Source organism: Arvicola amphibius, chromosome 5, assembly GCF_903992535.2.
Source record: "Arvicola amphibius chromosome 5, mArvAmp1.2, whole genome shotgun sequence".
Lineage (NCBI taxonomy): Eukaryota > Metazoa > Chordata > Mammalia > Rodentia > Cricetidae > Arvicola > Arvicola amphibius.
In genome coordinates this window covers 45,373,616-45,397,934 of record NC_052051.1, presented here as the reverse complement: position 1 = coordinate 45,397,934, position 24,319 = coordinate 45,373,616, and the positions used below count along the sequence as shown (strand labels likewise).

The 24,319-nt window shown below is 47.9% G+C and overlaps 1 protein-coding gene and 1 pseudogene across 2 annotated transcripts; one reads left to right on the top strand and one right to left on the bottom strand.

The window, feature by feature from the left end:
- Positions 1-11,021: 11,021 nt before the first annotated feature.
- Positions 11,022-17,886, bottom strand: Cpxm1 (carboxypeptidase X, M14 family member 1). 2 transcript variants are annotated; one of them, XM_038330777.1, is made up of 14 exons: positions 17,711-17,886; positions 16,673-16,834; positions 16,448-16,557; positions 16,221-16,360; positions 16,002-16,092; positions 15,240-15,390; positions 15,060-15,148; positions 14,621-14,744; positions 14,343-14,539; positions 14,076-14,255; positions 13,700-13,997; positions 13,391-13,530; positions 11,380-11,482; positions 11,022-11,284 (listed from the first exon to the last, which is right to left on the bottom strand). In XM_038330777.1, exons 1-14 carry the CDS (start codon positions 17,856-17,858, stop codon positions 11,046-11,048), a joined length of 2,172 nt encoding a protein of 723 aa, XP_038186705.1. In that variant the 5' UTR covers positions 17,859-17,886; the 3' UTR covers positions 11,022-11,045. The 2 variants fall into 2 exon arrangements, with proteins under 2 accessions (XP_038186705.1, XP_038186706.1); XM_038330778.1 differs by lacking the exon at positions 13,391-13,530 and having other exon boundaries at positions 11,145-11,284.
- A 1,703-nt stretch (positions 17,887-19,589) lies between these two features.
- Positions 19,590-21,607, top strand: LOC119815191 (annotated as a pseudogene).
- The last annotated feature ends 2,712 nt before the right edge of the window (positions 21,608-24,319 follow it).

Sequence of the window (24,319 nt, the reverse complement as noted above, 5' to 3'; positions counted from 1 at the left end):
GGACATGACCTGAGAAGCTGTGGGCTTGGGCAGGCTCCTCAGTACCATGGGTTGAGAGGAGGAAGTGGGGGGAGGAGTGAGAGCCAGGATGTAAAGGCTAGTCTGTCTGGCTTTGGTGAAATCCAGGTGGGCGGAGGAGTGGGGAGGGAGGTGGACAAAGGAGATTGTTGGGAACGAAACTGATGACCGGAAGGAGGAGGAGGTTAGGGGAAGAGTATCATCTGCTGGGTAGAAGACCAGAGTTCCAGTTTCACAAGCATAAGTGTAAGGGGGAGGGCCTGAGGCCTTGAGAGCAAGGAGGACATAGGATGGTGAGCAGGAGGCCTACAGAGAGGGCTTGAAGCAGAGAAAGGAAAAAAAAAAAAAACAGAGACACAAAAGATCTCTATTTCCCTGCGCAATCACAAAAGGTGTAAAGATCCTGAACAACATTAGGGTCCAGAGAGCCATTAGGCAGCCATTTAGATTAATTATCTAGAGGATATAGAGGCCATAGTCGATGCTTCAAGAGGTTTAGGCCAGTGGGATGATGGAAACCAGAAAAAGGGAGGAGGAAGAGGGGAGAGGGAAGCCTAGGGTGTTGGAGTGGGTGGGCAGAAGGAGCGGAGGAGACAGGGTGGTTGGGAGGGGGTGATTGGGAGTTGGAGGTTGATGAGAGAGAGACAGAGAGACAGAGAGAGATAGACAGAGAGACAGAGAGAGTTAATTTCTGGAGGCTCAGTCATGGGAGAGGTCTGGGTTTTAAGGGGTCTGCCAGCGTGACCATCCGTGCTGGTTGCACCTGGGCTGTGAAACATCAGATATAGAGGAAGGGACAAGGACACAGTTCCCAAGAGCCCAGACATGAGGGAGTTTAGACCATTTGCCCAAGCACCTGTAGAAACGTTTTAGGATCATGGAGGATGTTAAAGTCAAGAGTGCCTGTGGTGGCCATTAGACTGGTTATCTAGAGTGTAGTGAGGTCAGGCCACAAAACAAAGGAAAACCAGGTGTTTTGGGTCTATGGTCTGAGACAGCCCCAATTTGGATAAATTTTGCAGCAGACACCTTAGGAATGACTGAGGATTGGGTTTAGACTCAGTGTTATTCATTTCTAAGCCTGTGCGGGAAACCAAAGACTAGGGAAAGGCACCGTCTGTGATAGCCTGGAGTCGAACAGTGGGGGTCGAGTAGCCTTGGGAAGCATGTCTCTGAACTCAAAGACTCCCCAGAACAGAGACTGTCTCTGTTCTGACACAGGCTTGCCCTGATGGAGCTGAAGCTTGGCAGGGGACCTGGGGTCCTGGATCCTGGATGAGGCACTTGGTGCCTCTTAGAAGATGCCTGGGAAGCCGGGCGGTGGTGGCGCACACCTTTAATCCCAGCACTCGGGAGGCAGAGGCAGGCGGATCTCTGTGAGTTCGAGGCCAGCCTGGTCTACAAGAGCTAGTTCCAGGACAGGCTCTAAAAAAGCTGCAGAGAAACCCTGTCTCGAAAAACAAAAAAAAAACAAAAGCAAAAACAAAAAAATGAAGAAGGAAGATGCCTGGGAAATGGGAAACTTACCGTAAGTCAAAAGTCAAAAGGCAGAGGCAAAGACTGTGAGAGAAAGGAGCAGCCTCACCACACCTGGCCCACCTGCTGAGGGCTCAACTCCTCCCAGGTTTCAGCACCTAGATATGTTTTTTTCCAGATAAATTTCTCCAGATAATGTTTTCCTACTGACCCAGTAAGCCAGATCAAGCCAATTACAAATATAACAGCAGGCCTATTGAGAACAAAACAATTCCTGGGTGGGTTCACAGGTCTCTGAGAATAAGGCCAGAGAAGTCACAACCCTGAGCTAGGTTTTCTTAGGCAAGGAGTGATGACCGGCCAGCCAGGAGTTGGAACTGTGCTCAGATATGGTCAAAAACTAGGTCCTTGGGTGGGCTACTTGGGTGCCATTGCTTTGTTCAGAGGTTTTTCAGCATAGGTGGTCGGAGGAAGTAGGAGAGAGGGTAGCTTGTGCAGGGGCTAGCCGGAAGCTCCAAGTGAACAGCTGGCAAAGAGGATCTTGGGGAAGCACTATGCCCATCTGCCTGGTGTCTCTAGGAAAAGGAGTTAGGCCTTCCTTTGTGCCATCTCCACTTCTTGAGTGGTGAAGACACCACTTTTACTACAGATAAGTTTATAGGATGTATCCTAGGCCATTGAAAAGCAAAGAGTATGCATCCCCCCCCCCCCCGTGACATTAGAAGAGGCCAGCAGAGCTCTGCCACAGAAGTGGATGCAGATGGCAAGTAAGCACTTGACTCAACAATTGTCAATTATGATGATACTGTCTGTTTTAGTTAGGGTTTCTATTGCTGTCATCAAATACAGCTTGGGGAGGAAAGGGTTTCCTTCAGCTTACAGTTCCCAGGTCCAATTCCATCACTGAGTGTATGCATATCTTTCTGTCCTGCCAACCAGCTACCAAATAACCACATGAAGACTTCTTATTAATTATGAAAGCTTGGCTGATAGCTTAGGCTTATCACTAACTAGCTCTTACATTTTAAATTAACCTGTTTTATCAATCTACTTTTTGCTTCATGGCTTTATTACCTTTATACTGCCCACGCTGCTTACTCTCCATCTGGCTGGTGACTCTGCCTTTCATCTTCCCAGCATCTTCTGTGTCTGGACATCCTGCCTGCGACTGGTTGTTCAGCTTTTTAATTAAACCAATCACAGTGATATATCTTCACACAGTGTAAAGGAATGTTCCACAACAACCGAGGACAATTGGAGCAGGAACTTAAGCAGGGCAGGAGCCTAGAGGCAGGAGTGAATGCAGAGCTGATGCAGGAGTTCTGCTTACGGGCTTGCTCTCCATGTCTTGTCCAGCCTGCTTTCTTACAGCATTCAGGACCTTCAGCTCAGGAGTGGTATTGCCCACAGTGAACTGGACCCACCCGTACTTATACCAATCACCAAGAAAATGCCCCATGGGCAATCTCATTTCTCAGTTAAGATTCCCTCTTCCCAGATATGTCTAAGCTTGTGTCAAATTGGCAAAACCACAGAGCAGTGTCTACATTAGTTCTACAGACATCACTAAAAGCTGATCAAAAGCTTGTCTCCATCACACTCCCACAGGCTGATTTCCCTTTCCCTTCTCTCTTGCCTTCTAGGTCAGGTGACCCTCTGCCAGTACCCAGGGTAGGAAAAGGGATGGCGATCTTACTGTCCCCCTAGACATCAAGCCCTGCTCTCCTGGCCCTTGGATACTCAAAAACAACAAAACAAAAGCAGGACAATGGAACCGGCTCTATTTCTTCCTCCACACTGCTGGGACAACGTTTTAATGAGCACTCTCTCTTAGACAGCCCTAGGTGCCACTGATTAATAGAATTGATGACAGAAATGACAGAAAGGGGACATAGGACAATGCCCAGAGAACAAAGATAGCTCTGGGAGGGTAAGTGCTGAGAAAGAAGCCCAGAGCAGGGGAGCTAATGGGGAAGGAAGGGTTCTAAGACAAAACCCTAGAGAGAGGAATTAAACAGTATTCCTGGCTAACTCCACAGACGAAACTGTCTCGTTTCCGGCTACACCAGCAAAGGCCGGGTAGAAAGCGTAGTTTTTCACTCTCCTGAAGTTGCAGGGAGCAGTGTCAGGTAAGATCAAGTGAAGACCTGTGATGTCCATCCATGCCAACCAGTGAAGCCTCCTCCCACCACATTGTCTCTTGATTTCTCAGAGAAGACCACAGGGGAAGAAAAAAAAACAGCATTCCCACCCCTGTTCAGCAGGAAGTGCTTCTGTCTTCCTTTGGGGCTGGTGTTGCCAGAAGCCTAATGAAGGGTCAGAACCATGGCCCAAAGTTAGCCTTTCCCTGACACCAGGGTGTCACAGGTGAACACACTTAGCCAGACTACCCACCCTTGCTTATCAGTAAAAAGAAACAGCTCCTTAGGAACCAACCTTGGTGATATGGGGAACCTGGATTTTCTACCTCCATCTGACAAAGCACCCACCATCCCTCAGATGCTAGGCACCAGAAGAAAGCTAGTTATAATAGAAAGCTGTTAGGTATGGGAGCACAGGTCTTTAATCCCAGTACTCGAAAGGCAGAGGCAGGTGCATGACTGTGAGTTTGAGGCCAGTCAGGTTTATAGATCAAGTTCCAGGCCAGGCAGACAGAGTAAGGGCCTGTCTCAAAACAAATTTAAAAAAATGACTAAAAAAGGACCCTGACTACAATACAAAATTAATACAATTAACAGGGATGATTTTAAAGTGATTGACAAATAAGTATGAGTACACTTGAAGCAAAATGAAAACAGCCTTAGCAAAGAAAGAGAGGGAGATGTGGGCGGTGGTGGCGCACACCTTTAATCCCAGCACTCGGGAGGCAAAGGCAGGTGGATCTCTGTGAGTTCGAGGCCAGCCTGGTCTACAAGAGCTAGTTCCTGGAAGGCACAAAAAAAAAAAAGAAAGAAAGAAAGAAAGAAAGAAAGAAAGAAAGAAGAATTAAAAAAGAGAGAGAGTGAGAACAGAGATATGAATAAGCTAATTAAAACATTAGAACTAGCCAGACTCTGGTGGTACACATCTTTAATCCCAGCACTTGGGAGGCAGAGGCAGGCAGATCTCTGAATTTGAAGACAGTCTGGTTTACAGAGTGAGTTCTAGGACAGGCTCCAAAGCTGCAGAGAAACCCTGTGTCGAAAAACCAAAAAACAAACAAATAAAAACTTTAGAACTGAAAAATACAATTATGTTAAAAAGTTCAACAAAATAATAAATTAATAATAATCCGCTTCAATAATGAAATGATGGGTATAAAGAAACCAAAATAAAAAGCAATGAGCTCAGGCTGGAGAGATGGCTCAGTGGTTAAGAGCACTGACTGCTCTTCCCGAGTACCCGGGTTCAATTCCCAGCACCCACATGGCACTCATAACAGTCTGAAGATCCAGTTCCAGGAGATCTGACACCTTCACACCAATGCACATAAAATAAAGTTAAATAAACCATAAGAAAAATTTTTAAAAAAAGCAATGAGCTCAACAGACTAACAGGAATGACTAAACTTCCCATTATCCCAACCATGGGGACGCTGTTTATGAAATGGCCCCTTCTGGCTGGGTCTGAGTTAGCAACCTACTTTCACACACTTGAATTTCTTACAAAAATATGATTTTTAAAACATCTGTACCTTCACAATACCTGGAGGAACCAGGTCAATGTATTGGTTTGTGTTTCCCCAAGCCTTCCTGCATGCAAACCTTTTTAGGTAGTGGCTTCGTGTTAAATTTGGAGCCTATGGTCTTAATGCCTTTGCTAACTTGGGAGTGTTGAGCTGGAGACGTATAGCACAGTCTTACAACACCTTTGTCATGTTCACCGTTGATTTCAAATAGGTTTTATTTTGAGCACAAAAATACATTAACATTTATTTCTTGAGAATAATATTTCAGATGAATATACAGAAAGAATGAGGAACTTTTACAGGAGTTTCATAAAGGGAGGAATTGTTTTTTCTGAACCTCTTGACTCAGAAACTCGCAATCAGATGTTATCAATCTGTATCTACTTGTTGCCTTCAACATTTGCGGGGGGGGGGGGGGCGGGGGGGTGCTTTCCAAGCCTCACCGCTTCCAGCGGATGGTCCTTGGTCCAGGCACCACATCTGAAGCAAGCATGCATTGTTCTGAGTCAGGGGCAAGAATGGATCACAAAGAAACAGGGAATGTAGTAAAATCAAAGCTATGCGTTTAGTGGAGCTTGTAGGTGTTAATTAAATCATAAGATTGATTGCATTGTTATTCTTAAAGGTCAGTTATTTCTAAACAGGCTAAGTATCCAGTGTGTCAACAGAGGGAGTGTAGGGCCCGGATCTGCCCTTGTTCCTGGGGCTCATCTTGAGGATAGTTTCTGGTCAGCTAACTAAGCATCCTGTTTGTTCCTGTGCTCCCTCTGCCACGCCTGGTGATTAGCTGTAGGGCATTGTTGACTCCATCGTTGGTATGGTAATTTCCCACCTGCCTGGGTGGAAATCTTTGGGCAGCTGTGAGGTATATAAGGATTTCCCCAAGGTTAAATAAATGGCATTTGGCTGATCTCCTTTCGAATGACCCAGGTCTCTTTGTGTGTTTTTTCAATCTCCAGGCCCTTGCCCGACGACTCGCGTACGGTACAGTGGCGGCGAACTGTACCGAGGGGGTAACACAGAATCGGGTGTTACATTCTGCAGAGTACAGCATTAACTTTGTTACAAGTTGAATGAACATTTGATTTGTAAAGGCAAACTTTAAACAATATTTCTCAGAAAAATCACTCCCATGATGTGTGTGTGTGTGTGTGTGTGTGTGTGTGTGTGTGTTTAAGTTGCTTGTGTGTAAGGGTATTTTTGCCTGCATGGATGTCTGTGCACCGTGTGCTCACAAAGGCCAGAGAGGATTTTGGATTCCCTTGAAGTTGCAGACTGTTGCGAGCTGCCATATGGGTGTTGGGGACTGAACCCAGGACCTTTGGAAGGGCAGCCATTGCTTGTAACTCCTGGGCCATCTCTTCAGCTACACAATGTGTTTTTTGATTCACTGTGTAATTAGAGGAAGAGATCCACTCATTTAAGCTACGAGATTTGCACATACCACTTTGCTGTTGCTTTTCTCTAAGTCTTTCTGTGGTAAAAATGCTTTCTTTTGTCTGATTTGAGTGCCCCGCTCTCCCTTCACTATTTTCATTGGTTACTTTCTCAGTGATCACCATGGGGACTGCAATGCCGTTCTGCGGTATATCAGCATCTGCCCCACTTGCATGGTGCGCAGGAACCCGCTCCTCCCCAGCCCTGCTCCCTTGGCATCTCGTCAGTGCTCCTGTCATACGAACTATTAGTTATGCACTGTATACCCGCCAGTGTAGACTTTTGTAACAGCTTCGAGATAAAATTCGCAACTTTATAATTCACTCATTTCAATAATACGGTTCAATGGTTTTCAATATAGTTGTAGAGCTATGTATCATGAGCAACACATTCAGTTTTAGAGCTGGGAAAGACAAAAACTATAGCCACTAAGACAAACACAAAACCTTATTTATTTTTGCTCTAAGACTCCTTCCCAGTTGTGCCCTTCCCTACACAGTAATTTGTTTTCTGTATCTGCAGATTTACCCACACTGGCCGTTTCATATAATAGGCCAGTTGTAGTGCTGAGCCTGTGCTCTCAGCACTTGGGAGTGGAGGATCGTGGATCCTTTAAAAAATAAAGGTTTATTTTATTTATTTGCTTATTATGCATATAGTGTTCTGCTTGCATCTGTGCCTGCAGGCCTGAAGAGGGCACCAGATCTCATTACAGATGGTTGTGAGCCACCATGTAGTTGCTGGGAATTGAACTCAGGACCTCTGGAAGAGCAGTCAGTACTCAACCTCTGCGCTATCTCTCCAGCCCATTGCTTTAAAAAATTTTAAAAAAAGGAAAAAATAAAAAGAAGTAAAGGAAAGAAAAGGCCTTCCCTTTAGTACAGAAACCTCCAACCTAACCCGCGGCCCCATGTTCTGCCACACACTTTACTGCTTTTCCCTTCTTTAAACTTTGTTCTCAAACATAACAGTTCAGTTTATTTTTTTTTAATTATTTGTAGAGGCAAAGAGATGCTTGGCAGTTTGATATATTTGGGACTTTTTTGTTTTGTCTCTTGTATATGATGAATACCATTTTTAAAAAAAGATTTATTTATTATGTATTCAGTGTTCTGCCTGCATGTATCCCTGCAGGTCAAAAGAGGGCACCAAATCTCATTACAGATGGTTGTGAGCACATGTGGTTGCTGGGAATTAAACTCAGGACCTTTGGAAGAGCAGGCAAAGCTCTTAACCACTGAGCCATCTCTCCGGCCCTGATGGTGAATACCATCCTGATTGGGTTCTTAAAACTGTGGGGCTTTAATATTAAGATAACTGGAAAGGGAGGCGAAGGAAGGTGCAAGAGAGGTGTGGGAAGGTGGCGGACACTCAAAAACACTCAGGGTTTCCTGGTCTTCTTTTCTTCCACTCGTCAGGGCACCTACCACGAACCAACTCCTTCAGGTTGTCTTCTGACACTCAGAAACATGCCTCAGCTAAGGGCGGGGCTTTGTGCCTCTTGCCCCCTATGCTGGAATGTTGACTGGCTTGCCCTTGTGCAGGTGACCACAGCCACTGTGGGTTCTTGAGTGCAAATGCAATGAGTCTCTGCATTAACCACTGCCCACCGCTAAAAGGAGCTTATCTGACTAAGGTTGAGACCAACACAGATCTACGGACATAGACAACATTTAAAAGACAGTTCAACATAACTATTTGCAAAACAACAAGAGTAGGTTTGCTTGCCCATTGGGCCTATTCCCTCCGCAGCCAGGGCTTTTGAACAAGTTTACAATACCAGGCACCAATTCCTTCCTGTGGAGCAGACCTTAAATCCAAACAGAAAGTGGTTGGTTATCCCCAAACAATCATGCCTCTGATACACATCTTGTCTATTCTCACGCAGAGTCCAGTACTGGGTAAAACCATTGATGTATTTTTTCTCCCAGTGACCTGCATAGCACCTTTTAGCTCTCTCTATGAAAGCTTGCCATCAGAGAGGATATTTCCTAGTCAGTTCAATTGATTTCTGTGTACCCTACAACCAAAGTGTGTGGTGTCTTCTGCAATAGGACCTTACCATCTACCTCTGGTGAGTAAATAAGAGTGATAGCAATAGTCTGTGTTGTTCTGTGGGCCTTGGGGTTACTGACATTTTAATTTTTAAGAAACGATGTGTGAGTATTTTGCTGCATGTATGTATGTGTGCATGCATGGGGCCCTTGGAGGCCAGATAAGGATGTCAGAAACCTTGGAAATGGAGCTAAGGAAAGTTGTGAGTTACCATGTGGGAACTGGGAACAAAACTTGGGTCCTCTGAGGGAAAAGTAAATGCTGAGCTATTTCTCCAGTCCTGGTATTGGCTTATTTTACGCAGAATTCCCTGAACATGCACAATACAGTGATCCTACTCAGAAATCCTTTCCAGTGTTTCCAACATGTAGACAAACTTTCTTAACGCTGATTTGAAGTTTATTTTAGCTTGACTTCCGACATTGTAAAAGGTAGAAGACCAAGAGATAAGTCTCCCAGACTTACTTTTACCCGGGATTGCTCATATAACCTAAATACCACCAAAGAGATGCTATAGCCCTAGACTAGGTATAAAACCGGGTAACAGGAGATGGGGTATTTTCTAACAATCATAGTGGTGGAAGTGTTCAGTTCTTCTGGTACGTATAAAGAGGTTTCTAACCTTTGGTCTCTGGTATTTTACCTGCCAATGGAAAGTAAATGCTGAATGGTGATTCCTAAAACATGGCCTGGCGTTCCTCTGCTCGTTCTTGACATTGCCTGTGTTTAGAATAGGAAGTGTTGAAATCTGGCCTCTAGTCCTCTTAAAAATTGTGTAAACTAAGACCTTTTAAAAAATTTCCTTTGGGGGCTGGAGAGATGGCTCAGAGGTTAAGAGCATTGCCTGCTCTTCCAAAGGTCCTGAGTTCGATTCCCAGCAACCACATGGTGGCTCACAACCATCTCTAATGGTGCCCTCTTCTGGTGTGCAGGCATACACACAGACAGAATATTGTATACATAATAAATAAATAAATAATAAATATTAAAAAAAATTTCCTTTTTACTTAAGCCATCTAGAATGGATTCTAGCATCTGCAACTAAGAATTCTGCTATATCCAGTGAAGTAAAAACAGAATCCAAACCAGGCGGTGGTGGCGCACGCCTTTAATCCCAGCACTCGGAAGGCAGAGGCAGGCGGATCTCTGTGAGTTCAGGGCCAGCCTGGTCTACAAGAGCTAGTTTCAGGACAGGCTCTAAAGCTGCAGAGAAACCCTGTCTCAAACAAAAACAAAACAAAAATAAAACAAACAAAAACAAACCAGAATAAAAAACAAACAAACAAAAAAAAACCAGACCAAACTCAGGAACACAATGGAGAGAAATTTCTGCTACTCTGAAATATAAAGGGACCCGAAGTTTACCTACGTATTATAGATTACCTTGACAGCTAAGTTAGATTCAGCATCAACATAGCCAAATACAGATTTACAAACACCGAAGCAGAGACAGGAAGATGGTTCAGCAGGTGACAAACCTGATGACCTCTGACTGCTGAGGCCCATGTAGTAGAAGAGAGCTGACTCCCAAAGCTGTCCTCTAATTTCCCCTTCATGTGGCACCCACACTAAATAAAACCTTAAATAGCAGCAATAATAAATAAAGGCGATTAACTTCCTGCTTTCTGTGTAAAATTCCCTTTCACCCTTTTCTCATCCAGTAGTTTCAGTATCTTAGTACACTTATTTCTAACATGAAAATTCTGTCTGGAATCATTGTAATGGGTTGTATTCTTAGCAAGACATAGGCTCACGATGCAATTCCTCCTTTAGCAGGAAAGAAGCCATCATTTATTGGTACTCTAAATAGCTGAAGTGAATTCAAATGCTTTCAATTGATCTTTAGTCCTTATCCATACCCTATGCCCGGTCTACCTTCATCTGAATTCCTAAAACCATCTCGACTGCATCCTTGACTGTTTTGAGTCACTGCAGACATGCATTTCCTGTGTGTGTGACCACCCTGCCTCCATTACCAAACCAGCTTCCACCTCGGCATAGCTCACAGTGTATTACCTCCTAACTGGAAGCCCAGAAGGCTGGGTACAGACACCACTGACCCTTGACTGCTTGCACACTTGACACCAAGCAGATGCTTAACGAACATACTAACACCCATGGCAGAAAAACACAGGCAGAAGTGAGTCACTCTGCTAAGCCCCAGGTATAAGGGCTCAGGTGGGATCATCTATGTACATAACCGGCTAGTGTGTACATGTGCATGCAGACCCCGGAGAAGGACCTGGACCACAGAGACAACAGGACTTTCAGGCACCAGAAGCTTTAATAAGACATAGCACCTCTTCGACTACCCTTTCTCCCCACTCCTTCCTCCCTCAGTTCTGAACAGGTCCAGCCTGTCCAAGGATGTGGCTCTCTTCAGCTGAAGACGTTAATTCTGTCCCCTCAGCTGCTCTAGCTTCCTCCGAAGGTCTGGGGGCACCTTAGCCCCTGCTGCCAGCAGCTCTCGAAGCCTCTGCTTGGGAGTCTTGGTGAGTAGAAAATTGCAGGGGACAGGGCCCTCTTCAAAGGTGACCTGGCAATGTTGTTTAACTGTATGGTAGCCCTCAGCACTGGCCGATACCACGTAGTCCCCAGGAGTCAGCAGCCGCCAATAATCGCCACCCCACGCTGACAGGAGAGACGAGAGAGGTCAGACGGGTTCAAGGTTCTTTAACTTCTGACCAGTCAAAGGGCCCCAGCTCTTCCCTCTGCCACACACACACCTGTTGTAACATCGTGGTTAATGCCCTCCACAGCAATGACAGCATCCGCAATCCCGAGCTTTGTATCTTTGTCCCGTACAACTCCTGCAATGCCCATGCGCACCTGTGTAGCAGAAGTTTTTAAGTGGGTTTTTGTTGTTATGTATTGTTTTTTGTTTGTTTGTTTTGGTGGGGTTTTTTGTTAGTTTGTGGTTTTTGAGACAGGGCTTCTCCATGTAGCCATGGCTGACCTTGAACTCACTCTGTAGACCAGACCTGCCTCAAGCTCGGCGTTCTACCTGCCTCTGCCTCCTGAGTACTGGGATTAAAGATACGTGCTATCACTGCCCAGCTGAAGATTTTTGCTTGAAAGCCAAGCCTCAATATGTAGTCCAGGCTATCCCTGAGCCTGCCTCCACTTCCCAAGTTCTGGAATTACAGGTGTGAGTCACCTCAATCTGTATAAAAGTTTATCAAAACTTTGAGGTGGGTGTAAGATTTCAAGTTTGAAACTAGCCTGGGCTACACAGTGAGACCCTGACTTAAGAAGCAAACAAACAAACAAAAAATTAAAGACACTTTAGCCTTTGCAGAAGAGCGTGACTTCATTAGCTTTCTGGCTGTTGCCCTGCAAGCCTGATAAGGTGTCAGGTCTATACTATGATCCTAGGTGACAAATTTCTACTGCAAAGGAGAGACGGGAGGGGAAACTGCAGCTGGGATGTAAAACAAATTAATTAATTTAAAAAGTTATCTCCTAATTTCTTTTTTTTTTTTTTTTTTTTTTTTTTTTTGGTTTTTTGAGACAGGGTTTCTCTGTAGCTTTGGAGCCTGTCCTGGAACTAGCTCTTGTAGACCAGGCTGGTCTCGAACTCACAGAGATCCGCCTGCCTCTGCCTCCCGAGTGCTGGGATTAAAGGCGTGCGCCACCACCGCCCGGCCTTCCTAATTTCTAAGTTACCCCTGGTCTAGTAAGGTGTGACTGTGGGCTTTCTAAGTGTGGTGGCACTGCTATTAGGCTTGCCCTCGGGTACGAGCAGGTGTCCCTGAAGAGGGCATCAAGGTTCTGTCACTCTCCAGCTGTTTCTTTAAAGCGGGGGTCGTCCTTGAACCTGGAGTTCACACTTGGCTAGGCTGGAAGCCAGCAAGGCTCAGCAATTTTCTTGTCTACCCGACTCAGAGCTGGAGTTCCAGGTATTTATGGGGATGTTCAGCTGGCTACATGGGTGCTGGGAACTGAATTTCAATCCTCTTTTTAAAATCATTTTTTTACATTTAATTATTTTGTGTGGATCTATGTTTGTATGTAGGTACACACATGCCCATGGCACATGAGTGAAGGTCAGAGAACTTGTAGGAGTCAGCCCTCTCCTTCCACCACGTGTATCCCAGGGATTAAACTCAGTTGTTAGGCTAAGCAGCAGGTGCCTCTACCTGCTGAGCCGGCTCACACTAGGGAGATGTTTTCGGAGGACCTTCGTCCCCAGGGACGAACACATTGCGCCAGCCAAGGCAGTTTTCACATCTGACTGTTATCTTTTCTGAGAAAAGCTACCCTGACAATGACAGGTTTGTGACAGTTCTAGGGACCACTCCTTAGCCTCGGGTTGTCCTGGCTTCTAGTTCCATTGCCTTATAACATCTGAAACCACCCTGCTAGCAAGCTGCCCTTCCTTGTCTAGCTCATTCCAAGACAATCTGACGTCACGTGTGGCCCACAATGTAGTGGAATCTGCTGCCAATTAAGACTGCTGGTGGCCGGACGGTGGTGGCGCACGCCTTTAATCCCAGCACTCGGGAGGCAGAGACAGGCGGATCTCTGTGAGTTCGAGACCAGCCTGGTCTACAAGAGCTAGTTCCAGGACAGGTTCTAAAGCCACAGAGAAACCCTGTCTCGAAAAACCAAAAAAAAAAAAAAAAAAAAAAAAAAAAAAAAAAAGACTGCTGGTGCCCCGGTTCCAGCACAACTCCGGGACAGCAGGCTGGCCAGGGGTAACTCAGGGCGGCCAGGAACTGGGGATTCAGATCCCACCTGCTCCAGGTAAGTGAGAAGGGCGTCTTTGTTGTTTTCCCACTCCTGAGGCAGCTCCTTCTCATGAGGGAACTTGTCACAGGACAGCTCCACAGTGACCTCAAAGCAATTGGTGTGTAGGTAGCTGAAGTCATTCATGCCTGGGGAGGCCAAAGACACTGGAGTGTTAAGTGGTGGATGGGAGTCCCACTCTCCCAGTGCTCTTGAGAGACACCCACGGTAGGGCTTGACAAGTACTACGCATTGCAAGAGACTATTGTGGGATAGGTAGTTATGGAGACAGGACTAATTCCACTCTCGGGCACATACTCCCAGGAACTGTGTGCCAGTCGGCTCCATTAATGACATTGCCATGCTGGGAGAAGTCCTCGCTATGACAAGGTCGGCGATCTGTGTCTTGCATGACCCGATTAGTGCCAGCATAGACGGTGCTGAGCCAGCGAAAGACAGCATCATCCGGTGTAGGGGTGAGTTCACGAGCAGCCCACGGGGTCCGAGTCATGTCGAAAGGGTAGGACACCACAAGTTCACCCCCATGGAGGTTGGCACTTAGCACAAACGGAATACGCTTCATCCATTTGATCACTGCCCATGTCTCAGGAGCCACCTAGACAAGGATAGGTGAGGATGGGGTGCACACAGAGACAAGGGGTCTTGCCCTTCACCCCGTCCCCAAAATACTCACAGTGGCATTGGGCAGTGTATAGTAAGAAGGCAGTGGCAGGTGATGGTTGGGGACAGTGTGGGGTACCAGCCCATCATCTTCTGCATACCACAGGGGTGTGTTGAGGTCAGCAAAATTGTGGTTAAGGTCAATGCCCTGGTGGGTCCAGCGACCCTCTGCCCAGCCCACCAGCTCTGAGCCCTGCCAAGAAAGGGCTTTGTTCAAGTCAAACAGGCTTTGTGTACCATGGCAGAGGGGACAGGGAGGCCCTCATTCCAGGTGGCCTACCCTGTGGTAGGCAGTCTCATAGCCATCAGGATTCATGGAGGGCAATAGGTGAATACGTGTCTCAGTAAGCAGCCGAGTCACTCGCGGGTCCCCTCGCAGGAACTCGTGACATAAGAACTGCATCAAAAGCAGAAGTAACTCCCGCCCCAAGGCCTCATTCCCATGCATACCAGCCACGTAGCGGACCTCAGGCTCTCCTGGAAACACATGGAAGTTCAGAGCTAGCTCATACCACAGCCTGCCCTGTGCCTGCCTCTCCCCATGCCATGAAACAGTACCCAGCTCATGCTCGCCAGGCTGGTCTGACATCTCCATCACATACAGCTTCAGACCCTGGTGGCTCTTCCCGATGCTGTAGATGCGGGTAATGTTTGGACACTGCTCGTTCACCTGTTTCATCAGCTGGGCAGCAGAGGGGACATGGGGCAGTTAAACACAGGCGGCAGACCACGAGTAACCGCGGAAGGACTTACAGAGCCAGAGGTGCACACAGATGGGAGTAATGGTATGATCCGGAAAAGGCACAGCAGGTCAGGAGGAAGGGACAGGAAGGGGTGGTGTCTTGACAAAGGTAGCTGGAGCAGAACTTAGGGATCAAGGGAAATGGAGGAGGGTGGGACACGGGGACAGGAGACTCATGGGTAGTCACAGTCAGTGTGCCCTGGCGGGAGGGAAACAGGCAGACCTCTTTCCATGGTCACCGGGGTTGTGTCTGACCTTTCTCATAGCCTTATAATTGTGATGCCGGAAGTCCAGAGGGTCAGAAGATCCCAGCGTGTGGGCCTCGGGGAACAGGTCATTAGGATCTGGTGGCAAGTGAGTTCCAGGTAAACGTTAAGTTCATGGGATGCCCCTGAAGTCAGGCCCTGCCCCTCCAGCCTTTGCCCAGCTGCCCACCTGAGACTGGACAGGCCAGGATCTCTGCCCGGAGGCAAGGTGCACCTTTCTGGAACCAGGTCTGAGGCAGCAGGCGAATGAAGCGAGCCACCTGAGGCTCTGGAAGGAGGTTCAAAACCGGGGTATCTGGGTCTGAATTGGCAGGAAATACCTGGAGATATGGGGTCCCTGCTGAGGATGCTCAGACCTGATACTGGCCCAAGATCCAGGGAAGGAGTTCAGGCTCCCACATTCACAAGCCAACTCTCTCTGGTGGGTTCAGCTGGAGACATACATGCAATCAAACAGAAACCCCAATTTCCAGAGCTCCTGCCAGTGGGCAACCTTGGGCAGCTGTGTTTTCTGACACAGTCTCGGCTCAGTAGAGCAACATACCCATTCTGCAGCCTTGTATAAAAGATGTCCATGAGACAGAAAACCAGAGCCATGAGAAGGCAAGAAGTAAAAAAGCCAGAGGCTCATGGTCAGAAAGAGTGGCCCAGGAGGAAGCTGCAGCACCTACCCCATGGTGCGGTTAGAGGGGATATCCCAATGGAGCTTGTGCTGGGTGAATAACTGCCCTGCGAATGCACAAAGTCCTTAGCACTGCAAAAACACCAACTTTCTCCTGGAGCTGAGTGGGTATCTGTCTTTTATACGCAGAGGATTCTCTCCCTAGCCCAGCGCCCTGGCCAGTCCCAGTCACTACGGGGACTCTTACCATGAGGATTCTCACCCTAGCCCAGCGCCCTGGCCGGTCCCAGTCACTATGGGGACTCTTACCATGTCCATCCTGCTACTGTGATTCTTACTCGTCCACCAGGTCTGACTGTCATTGCTGAACTGGACCTTGTATGATGTGACCCAGTCATACCTGGTCAGAGATAAAGAGAAATATTATACAATTATATGCCGTTCAGAAATACTGCTCAAGTGGTGCCATTGCAGTACGTCTGTGTCTGTCCACCAATCACTTCCAGGCTAAGAGTTAGCCTGCCTCACCTCCATATGGAATTTCTGCCCTGAGTAATGATTCCTGAGAAGCGGACAGGATTCTTAGCATCCACCTGAAGCCAAGGCTTGGTGTCTTGTTGCTCTGCACACCAAGCCCCATCATAGAGATCGCCATCCTCCAGACCAGACTGTGAACAAAAGGTCATGGTCATCAAGCCAGGAGTGCCAACAGACAAGGGCAGGCTGAGGGGAGAGGAGCTTGTAAGGGTGCTGACCTGGATGTTGAGCCGTCCTCGGTGTGGTCCAAGACCAAAAGATTGGCTGCTAGAGGCCTCAAGCTGACTGTCTGAAACCCGCAAGGACTCCAGGCCTAGAGGGGGGCATCCTGGGGTAATGACAGAACAAGAAGAAGGATTAGAGAAAGGGCATAACCAGGGCAGCTCAGGAGATGAGCCTGACATGTTCCCATGCTAGGCAGGGCCCTCCTGGAAAGGCAATACCTGGTTCTTGTTTCTCAGGGAGAGTGGGGGTCTGTGCTGGGCTGGTGGTCACCGAAGGCCTGGCAGTCACTAAAGGACCGGGCTGCCTTTGCTTCTTTCGCTTCTTGACAATGATCTTTTTCTTCTTGATGACTCGCAGCCGGACATGCTGTTCTGAGGTCTCTAGGGTACCGGGAGGCAATGTACCAGGAGAGAGAAGAATGTCATGAAACCCAGATGGAAAAGTCCGTTAAGAAGGCATTCGAGCAATCACCAAAGTCTTAACGGGCGTTCAAGTCCTGACACCTATTCCCAACCTGCCTTTCTTAGTCACATCCTTGGTGCTTCCTTCTTACATAACTACATCTTTGGACAGTGTGCCCTCTGACTCTGATTCAGGGGAGAGCGATGTTGAGCCATTAGAGACGGGTCACTTTAGAGATCCGAGTTTAGTGTTTAACCTCTAGACCTTGCTCCACTTGGTCCCTCTGCAGCAATGCTCCCTCTCACTTCTGATTTTGCACCTCCCCCGACCATCCTCCAAGCCATCCTTAGCTTCAGACTAGGCCTCAGCTCTTGTCCTTAAGTCCGAGTTTGGCCTACCTGCCTGGCCTCAAAGCTCCGACTTCCTACAGGAAGAAGCTGGGAGGCCGGACAGCCTCCCTGTACTCATCAGGAACCAGTGACCCTTCCCCCCCCCCCCCCCCCCGACGCAGCCTCGTCGCCCTTTCTTTTCCCCTCCAGTCTTTGGTGTTAAACACTCTCCTACACAGGTTTACTCTGCCCATTTTAGTCTGGGGTCTCTTCACTTTTCTTGAGCTCCTCCAGATTCTGGCCTCAGTTTCTTCCTTTGTGAAAAGAGAAGACTGGAGTTGGGGCAGCTAGCATCCACTGGGCCTGCCCTGGAACTGCTGACTAGGTCTGACCAGAATGGGGTTGCTGAGTCAGCAGCCATTGCACAGGGCTGTGTGTGTCCCAGTTCACCGAGCCGGCTGGAGGACCCAGCTGGGGGAGTGGGTCTGACCTGCCCAGCAGCCGACCGTGGGTCCCAGAGCTCACCATTTGCCTTCGTGGACGGCTGTGTAAAGTTGCTATGTGGGGCCAGGGTTGAGCCCGGCGACAGGCCCAGCTCTGAAGCGCTGGGCGCCCCCAGACTCAGACCGACGGAAGGCGCAAAGGCAGTCACAGCAAGCAAGAGGCCCCACATAGCTGGAGGGTCAGCGAGCCCGCGGTGCCGAGGCTCTCGGTGGGTTCTCTCCTTCCTGCGGGCGCCCGCGGAGCCCCCCGCCCCTTCCTGCCCGCCCCTCTCCTCCGCCCCACGCCCCTCTGCAGCCTCCGGCCCGCCCACAGCCACTCGCCGGAATCCGACCTCCTAGGAGAGGGGAGGGCTGCTTGGGCAAAGCCCCGAGGTCCCTCCGTGGCGGCGGACTCGGGTGAGCCGCGAGGAACCCCGGCGTCGGCGACGGGCTGGGGGCTGCCCAGGGACCCAGTGCCGCAGCCTCCCCGGTGCCCAGCCCGCCACTGTCTGCGAAGCCACCGCACATTCCATTTGACTGCGCTCGCCCATCCCACCGCAGGCACCTATGCAAGGCGCTTTGCACGTGCTCTGAATTTTAGTCAACTTCAGTTTACGGACTGGCAAACCGAGGCTCAGAGCAGCGCCTAGGTGATGTGATCAAGGTAGCAAAATTTTGGAGAGGAAACAACCTGAAAGGAAACTCTATCCAGAACCTCGGGTGCCTTGCTGAGGTGTGTGGGACTAAGCTGGGAAAGTCCGCTGGAAAGCAGCGGGAGTGAGTGAGGGTTCAAGGCTGCGGGGGAGGAGGCAGGGATGAGGAGTCCTCCATTAATCCCAAAGACAACCAACCCATAGGGTGTAGAGAGGCAGCCCTTGCCCTCGTCACGGCCATCCTCGGTTCCGCCCCTTCTCTTTTTCCTTCCCTGGGCTGCCACGTTTTGGGGCTTACATAACTCGAGGAAGGCAGCCAGAGCTGATAACCGGAGGACTGGCGTCAAGAACCGAGAGGCCAAAGCTTGATGGGCGCCCTATTCTCCCTGTTACAACTCCTTCCCCTCTTCATTTTCCTCCACACGTTCTTAGACCCCTGCTTTCCCCAGGACCACCCTCTGGGTTACCCTGCACCTGAGCCACCCGCCCAAAAGAGAAGTCTGTGGTTCTGCCTTTGCTTGCATCCCCACAAGAAGTGTTGCCCACCGGAGCCTGGGACCCCTAACAAAAGGGTACAGGGGCCACGGTCTATCAAATCGAATAACCTTGTTATCAAGTCGGCACCTCTCTGGCAGCATTCACAGAACCAGAATCTGGCAGAAATGCATAAGGCCACGTGTGGGGCTCCTGAACTAAGGCCACCTCCAGAAGGGACCACTCCAAGGGAACAAGCCCTGCCATCGGTCCAACCGTGACACTCCAGAGAGAGGGGCAGGGGACTCTGAGAAGGGAGTGATCACCGAGAACCAACGCATGACCAAATCCCTTTTTGACACTCCCACCTGAGCAGCAGTGCTGGGCCCAGGTCTCCTCAAAGAGAGGCACAGAGACGTTTAAGGAAGTTTCTGATAAAACACACACCACAAGCAACTTTGCGAAAGAGATTTATTTTCACTTGTAGATTCATCCAGGGCAGTCGAGGCAAAACTCAAGCAGGAGCTTGAAATAGAAACAGGAAAAAAAAAAAAAAAAACCCTGCTGGTTGGCTACTGGGCCCATTCTCAACTGGTTTTCATATACAGCCCAGGGCTACCTGTCCAGGGGATGGTGAGTGACCTAGGCCCTCATACACAAACAATCAGGACAACTCTCCACAGGCCAGTCTTATCTCTGCAGTTCCTCAGTTGAGGTTTTTCTCTGAAGTATCAGGTTGACAACAGATGCTAACAGGCTGTGCTTTAAATCACAGACTTTGTGAACACAGGGCCAATGCACATATGCAAGACAGCAGACTCAGGGCATCCTTGCGTTGCAGGCCAGTATCTGAAAGGTAGAGGTTTCTGGACTTCCACCAGAAGCCCCACTCTCAACCAGGTTTCCCACAGAGCTGTGAAAGGGGGGAGGGGAGAGAGAAGTACCAGCAACAGGACATCTCAGACTCAGCCCCTCCTCCCTCCTTCCATACTCTTCCTTGGAGCTCCTTTATGCCCCTCTTGGTCCTGAGCTGCTTTGCATCTTCTCACACCCCTCTCTTACTAGGCTACTGCCTCTGGCCCTGGCCACTGGGTATTTGGGATTGCCAAGGCAAGAGGCCTCAACACAGATTCTAATGATGATGATCCATCCCAGGGATACAATGGCAAGTTTATACCCAGTCACCTGCATAACATGGTCTCTATCTCCAAGAGCATCATGTAGGATCTTTGGGTACCACAGGGACAAGTATATGTTTCGGGGAACAGCCTAGTAGGTTGGATGGGGCAGCTGTCCAAGGGAGATTTTAATTTAAGGGACAAGCTGGGATCAAGAGTTCAAAGACAGCATGAATAGGATAACAAGCCTTGATCTCAAGATGAAACATTAAAACAAAGAATATATTGAATAAATAAAATTCTGATGCCATTTTTTTTGGTTGTATGTAGGTCATCTTTCTCTGTGCAGGAAGCACCAGTAATTTTAATTTCACATGACTTTGAGCTGGTAGGACTATATGGGCTACAAACTGGTCTTGTCTTAGTTAGGGTTTCCATTGCTGTGAAGAGATACCATGACCACAGTAACTCTTATAAAGGAAAGCATTTGATTGGGTGGCTTACATTTCAGAATTTCAATCTATTATCATCATGGTGGGACATGCAGTGTGCAGGTAAACATGATGCTGGAGAAGTAGCTGAAATTCTATATCTCAACCTGAAGGCAACAGGAAGTGAACTGGGCATAACTTGAGCATAAGAGACCGCGAAGCCCACCTCCACAGTGACACACTTCCTCCAACAAGCCCACACCTACTCCAACAAAGCCACACCTCCTAACAGTGCCACTCCCTATGAGCTTATGGGAGTCAATTACATTCAAACTACCACAGGTCTCTATGCACCTGAGGATGACACTGGACATCTGATCCACCTGACTCTGCCTAAAGAGTACTGGAATTACAGGAATGCATTTCTCACCACACCCAGTTTGTTAAAAGTTCTGTGATTTAGGCTCTCTGATCCTCCCTGTTCAGCCATATTGAGCTACCTTCAACTCTGGTTCAGTGGATACTGTTGCCATCAAAGACCTCAACTACACGGTCTACATGTCCCAGTATGATTCCACCCACAGCAAGTTCCCTGAAATAATCACGACTGAGAATAAGAAATTTGTCATCAATGGGAAGACAATTTCCATCTTCCAATATCAGGATCCTGCCAATATCAAATGGGGTGACGCTGGTGCCAAGGACCAGTGGAGCCAACTTGTGTCTTCACCACCAGGGAGAAGGCTAGGGCCCCTTGAGGAGTGGAGGCAAAGGTCATCATCTCTAACTCTTCTCCTGCTGCTGCCATGTTTGTGATGGAATGAACCAAAAGAAGCATGGCACTCTCTCAAGATTGTCAGCAATGCTTCCTGTACCAACAACTGCTTATGTCCCCTGGCCAAGGTCATCTGTGACAACTTTGGCATCATTGGAGGACTCATGACCACAGCACATGATATCACTACCATCAAACGCACGCACACACACACACACACACACACACACACACACACGGATAACCCTTCTGGGAAAGTGTGATGTGACGGTTGTGGGACTGCCTAGAATACCAACCTTGCATCCACTGGCACTGCCAAGGCTGTGGGCAAGGTCATATAAGGGCTGGGCAGGGGCTCACTGGCATGGTCTTCAATATTCCTAACCACAATGTGTGTGTTGTAGATCTGACCTGCCACCGGAGAAAGCTGCCAAGTACAAAGACATTAAGAAGATGGTGAAGAAGCTGGAGCGATGGCTCAGGGGTTAAGAGCACTTACTGCTCTCACAGAGGACCTGCATTAAATTCCCAGAACCCACAAAGTGGCTCACAACCCTCAGTAACTCCAGTTCCAGGGGATCTGGTATCCTCTTCTGATTTCTTCAGGCATCAGGCACACACGTAGTGCACTGACATATATGCAGGTAAAATACCCTGAGACAGAAATAAACTGAAAATTGTTTTTAAAAAGTGGCGAGGCAAGCACCAGAGGGCCATACAGGACATTTGGGGCTATATGAGGAAGAACAGGCTGTTTCCTGTGATTTTAGCAGTGACACCCACTCTTTCATCTTTGATGCTGAGGCTGACATTGCTCTGAATAACAACTTTGTCAAGTTCATTTCCTGGAATGACAATGAATTTAGCTACAACGGCACGGGGTGGTGGAGCTTATGGTCCACATGGCCTCTAAGGAATAAGGAGGCCTGGACCGCCCGCAGGAAGAACGCGAAAGGAAGAGCAAGGCCCTTGGCTGCTGGGGCATTCCACTCCCAACTTAACCCCCAACATATGTCCCCGGTCATAATTTCCATCCCAGGCCTCCATAAGAGAAGGGGGCGCCTAAGAACCTCCATTCCCTTGAATGATATCGATAAAGTTCATTGCATCAGAAAAACATTTTATGATTTTCTATTTGAAATTTCTATAACTTTCAAATATTCTTCATCCTCTACTTTTGTTAACTTTTTAAAAAGTTTCTTTGGGGTTTTGGTTAATTATTCTACTTTCTGGACAGTTTCCTAAACAACTCCCCCAGGAGTTAGCTGTCATCAATAAATTCCACTGATAACTTTGACCTCCAACAACTGATCATGGGGCTGCTTCATTTCCAAGCTGCGGATGACTAAGTAGCCATCTGGGAATCAAAGTCTCTCCCTCTTGTCCTTTCTCTCAACTCGTGATCCCATCCTATTTTAGTGACTCAGCACTGTCCTGGTGAATCCTACTTTGGATGCCAGTGCTTGGAGTCCCCAAGACCACTCTCTTTTTCAGTGGTTTATCGGAAGAAGCCCCCAAAGTGGTTATACTAATGCTCACAGATTATGACAAAGAAAGGTTGTGGACAGATTAAAATCCACAACAGAAAAATGTAAATGGCAGGGTACAGGGAAGATTGTGTATGAGCTTCCATTGTTTATATGAAAATGGAATCGGGTTGCCAGTACCTAATCCTTCCAGCAGTATGTGAGACAACATCCAACAAGCACTGTTCATAAGAAAAATACACGGAACCTTTGGAGTTCAGAATTTTTTGGAGATACAGATACAGTTGACTGCCTATGTTGGTTGATGATAGTCCAAACATTCTAGAGGCCAAGGTAATCCTGATTTCTGGTCTAAGTCCCCAAGGAAAATCATATTGTTGGCATAGACTATTTGATGTAGTTCAAGACTTCTGTGCAAACAGACACATATATTGAATAGGATATTCCAAGGACTTAGAGACTAGCTCCATAGAGCCAACCAGTTCTGAGGTTTAAGTGTGTGTGTGTGTGAGAGAGAGAGGGGGGGGGGGAGGGAGGGATGGAGGGACGGAGGGAAGAAGGGGGAGAGAGGAAGAGGGAGAGGGAGAGGGAGAGGGAGAGAGAGAGAGAGAGAGAGAGAGAGAGAGAGAGAGAGGGGCTAGAAGATGGTGTTGGATCCCTTAGAGCTTGAGTTGCATGCAGTTTTGAGCCACCTGATGTGGGTGCTAGAACTAAACTATGCTCCTCTGGAAGAGCGGGAAGACCTCTTAACCACCAAGCTCTACTCCAGCCCCAAATGAAATAGTTTTCATGAATGAACATGATACAAATCATTCAGATTTGCCGAATCTTTTACTATGAGATCGACTGCTGTAGCTGTTGATTCCCCACCGAGGTCCCTTTTACCAACACTGCGCCCACTCCCATTGTTGTTTGCCATGCATAAATCATAGCTGTTTGATTTCTACAGACAAAAGCCCTCAGCAGATAGGAGTTGCTTTTATACTAAAAGTTACAGTTCCCCGACTTCTCTCTCTTTCTTCCCTTTCCTCCAAGAAAGACAGATCATCAATGGCTGACTGGTATAACGGGATCAACTCTACAGCACAAGTGACTGTTCTCAGCTGTCTTCAAGGTCAGGCTGAGGCTGGACTCCAGACAAGATTATGTGCTAGATTAGCCCTTTCCTCTACCCTGTCTTCTCCTTTCTCAGCTCCTACTTTTTTCCTTCTGAAGACAACTCTAAGCTCTCAGCAGAACATCTGCACGAGGGCCTCTAGTCTGCCCTCATAACCCAACAATAGGCGCAAGACCTGGCACACAGGGATCACTTTATAAATTATTATTGAATGAAAAAATTGAGAAAGCTTAAAGTAGAACTCCCCAACAAATTATACAGAGCACCTCACAGGAAACCTTAAGGGGTATTAGTTGCATACCCCAGCCCCAATCCCTTGCATAGTGGCGACTTCCTCTTGGTAGGACTCTTGGGACGTGACTCTCAATTCCATAGTTCAGGGATGCAATCTTGTGGCTGCACCAGAACTGGCAATTTAAAACCTAAATGCTAATTTTCTCATTTACAAAGGCAATGGAGACTTAGACAAAAAAAACAAAAACAAAAACAGGATCCTGTGCTATCTCCTAAGTCCCTATAGACAAATCTATATCTGAAACACAGTTCCCAGGCAAGCAAAAGCCAGTGGAAGGACAACTGGCAAGTGAGTTAAGGGCA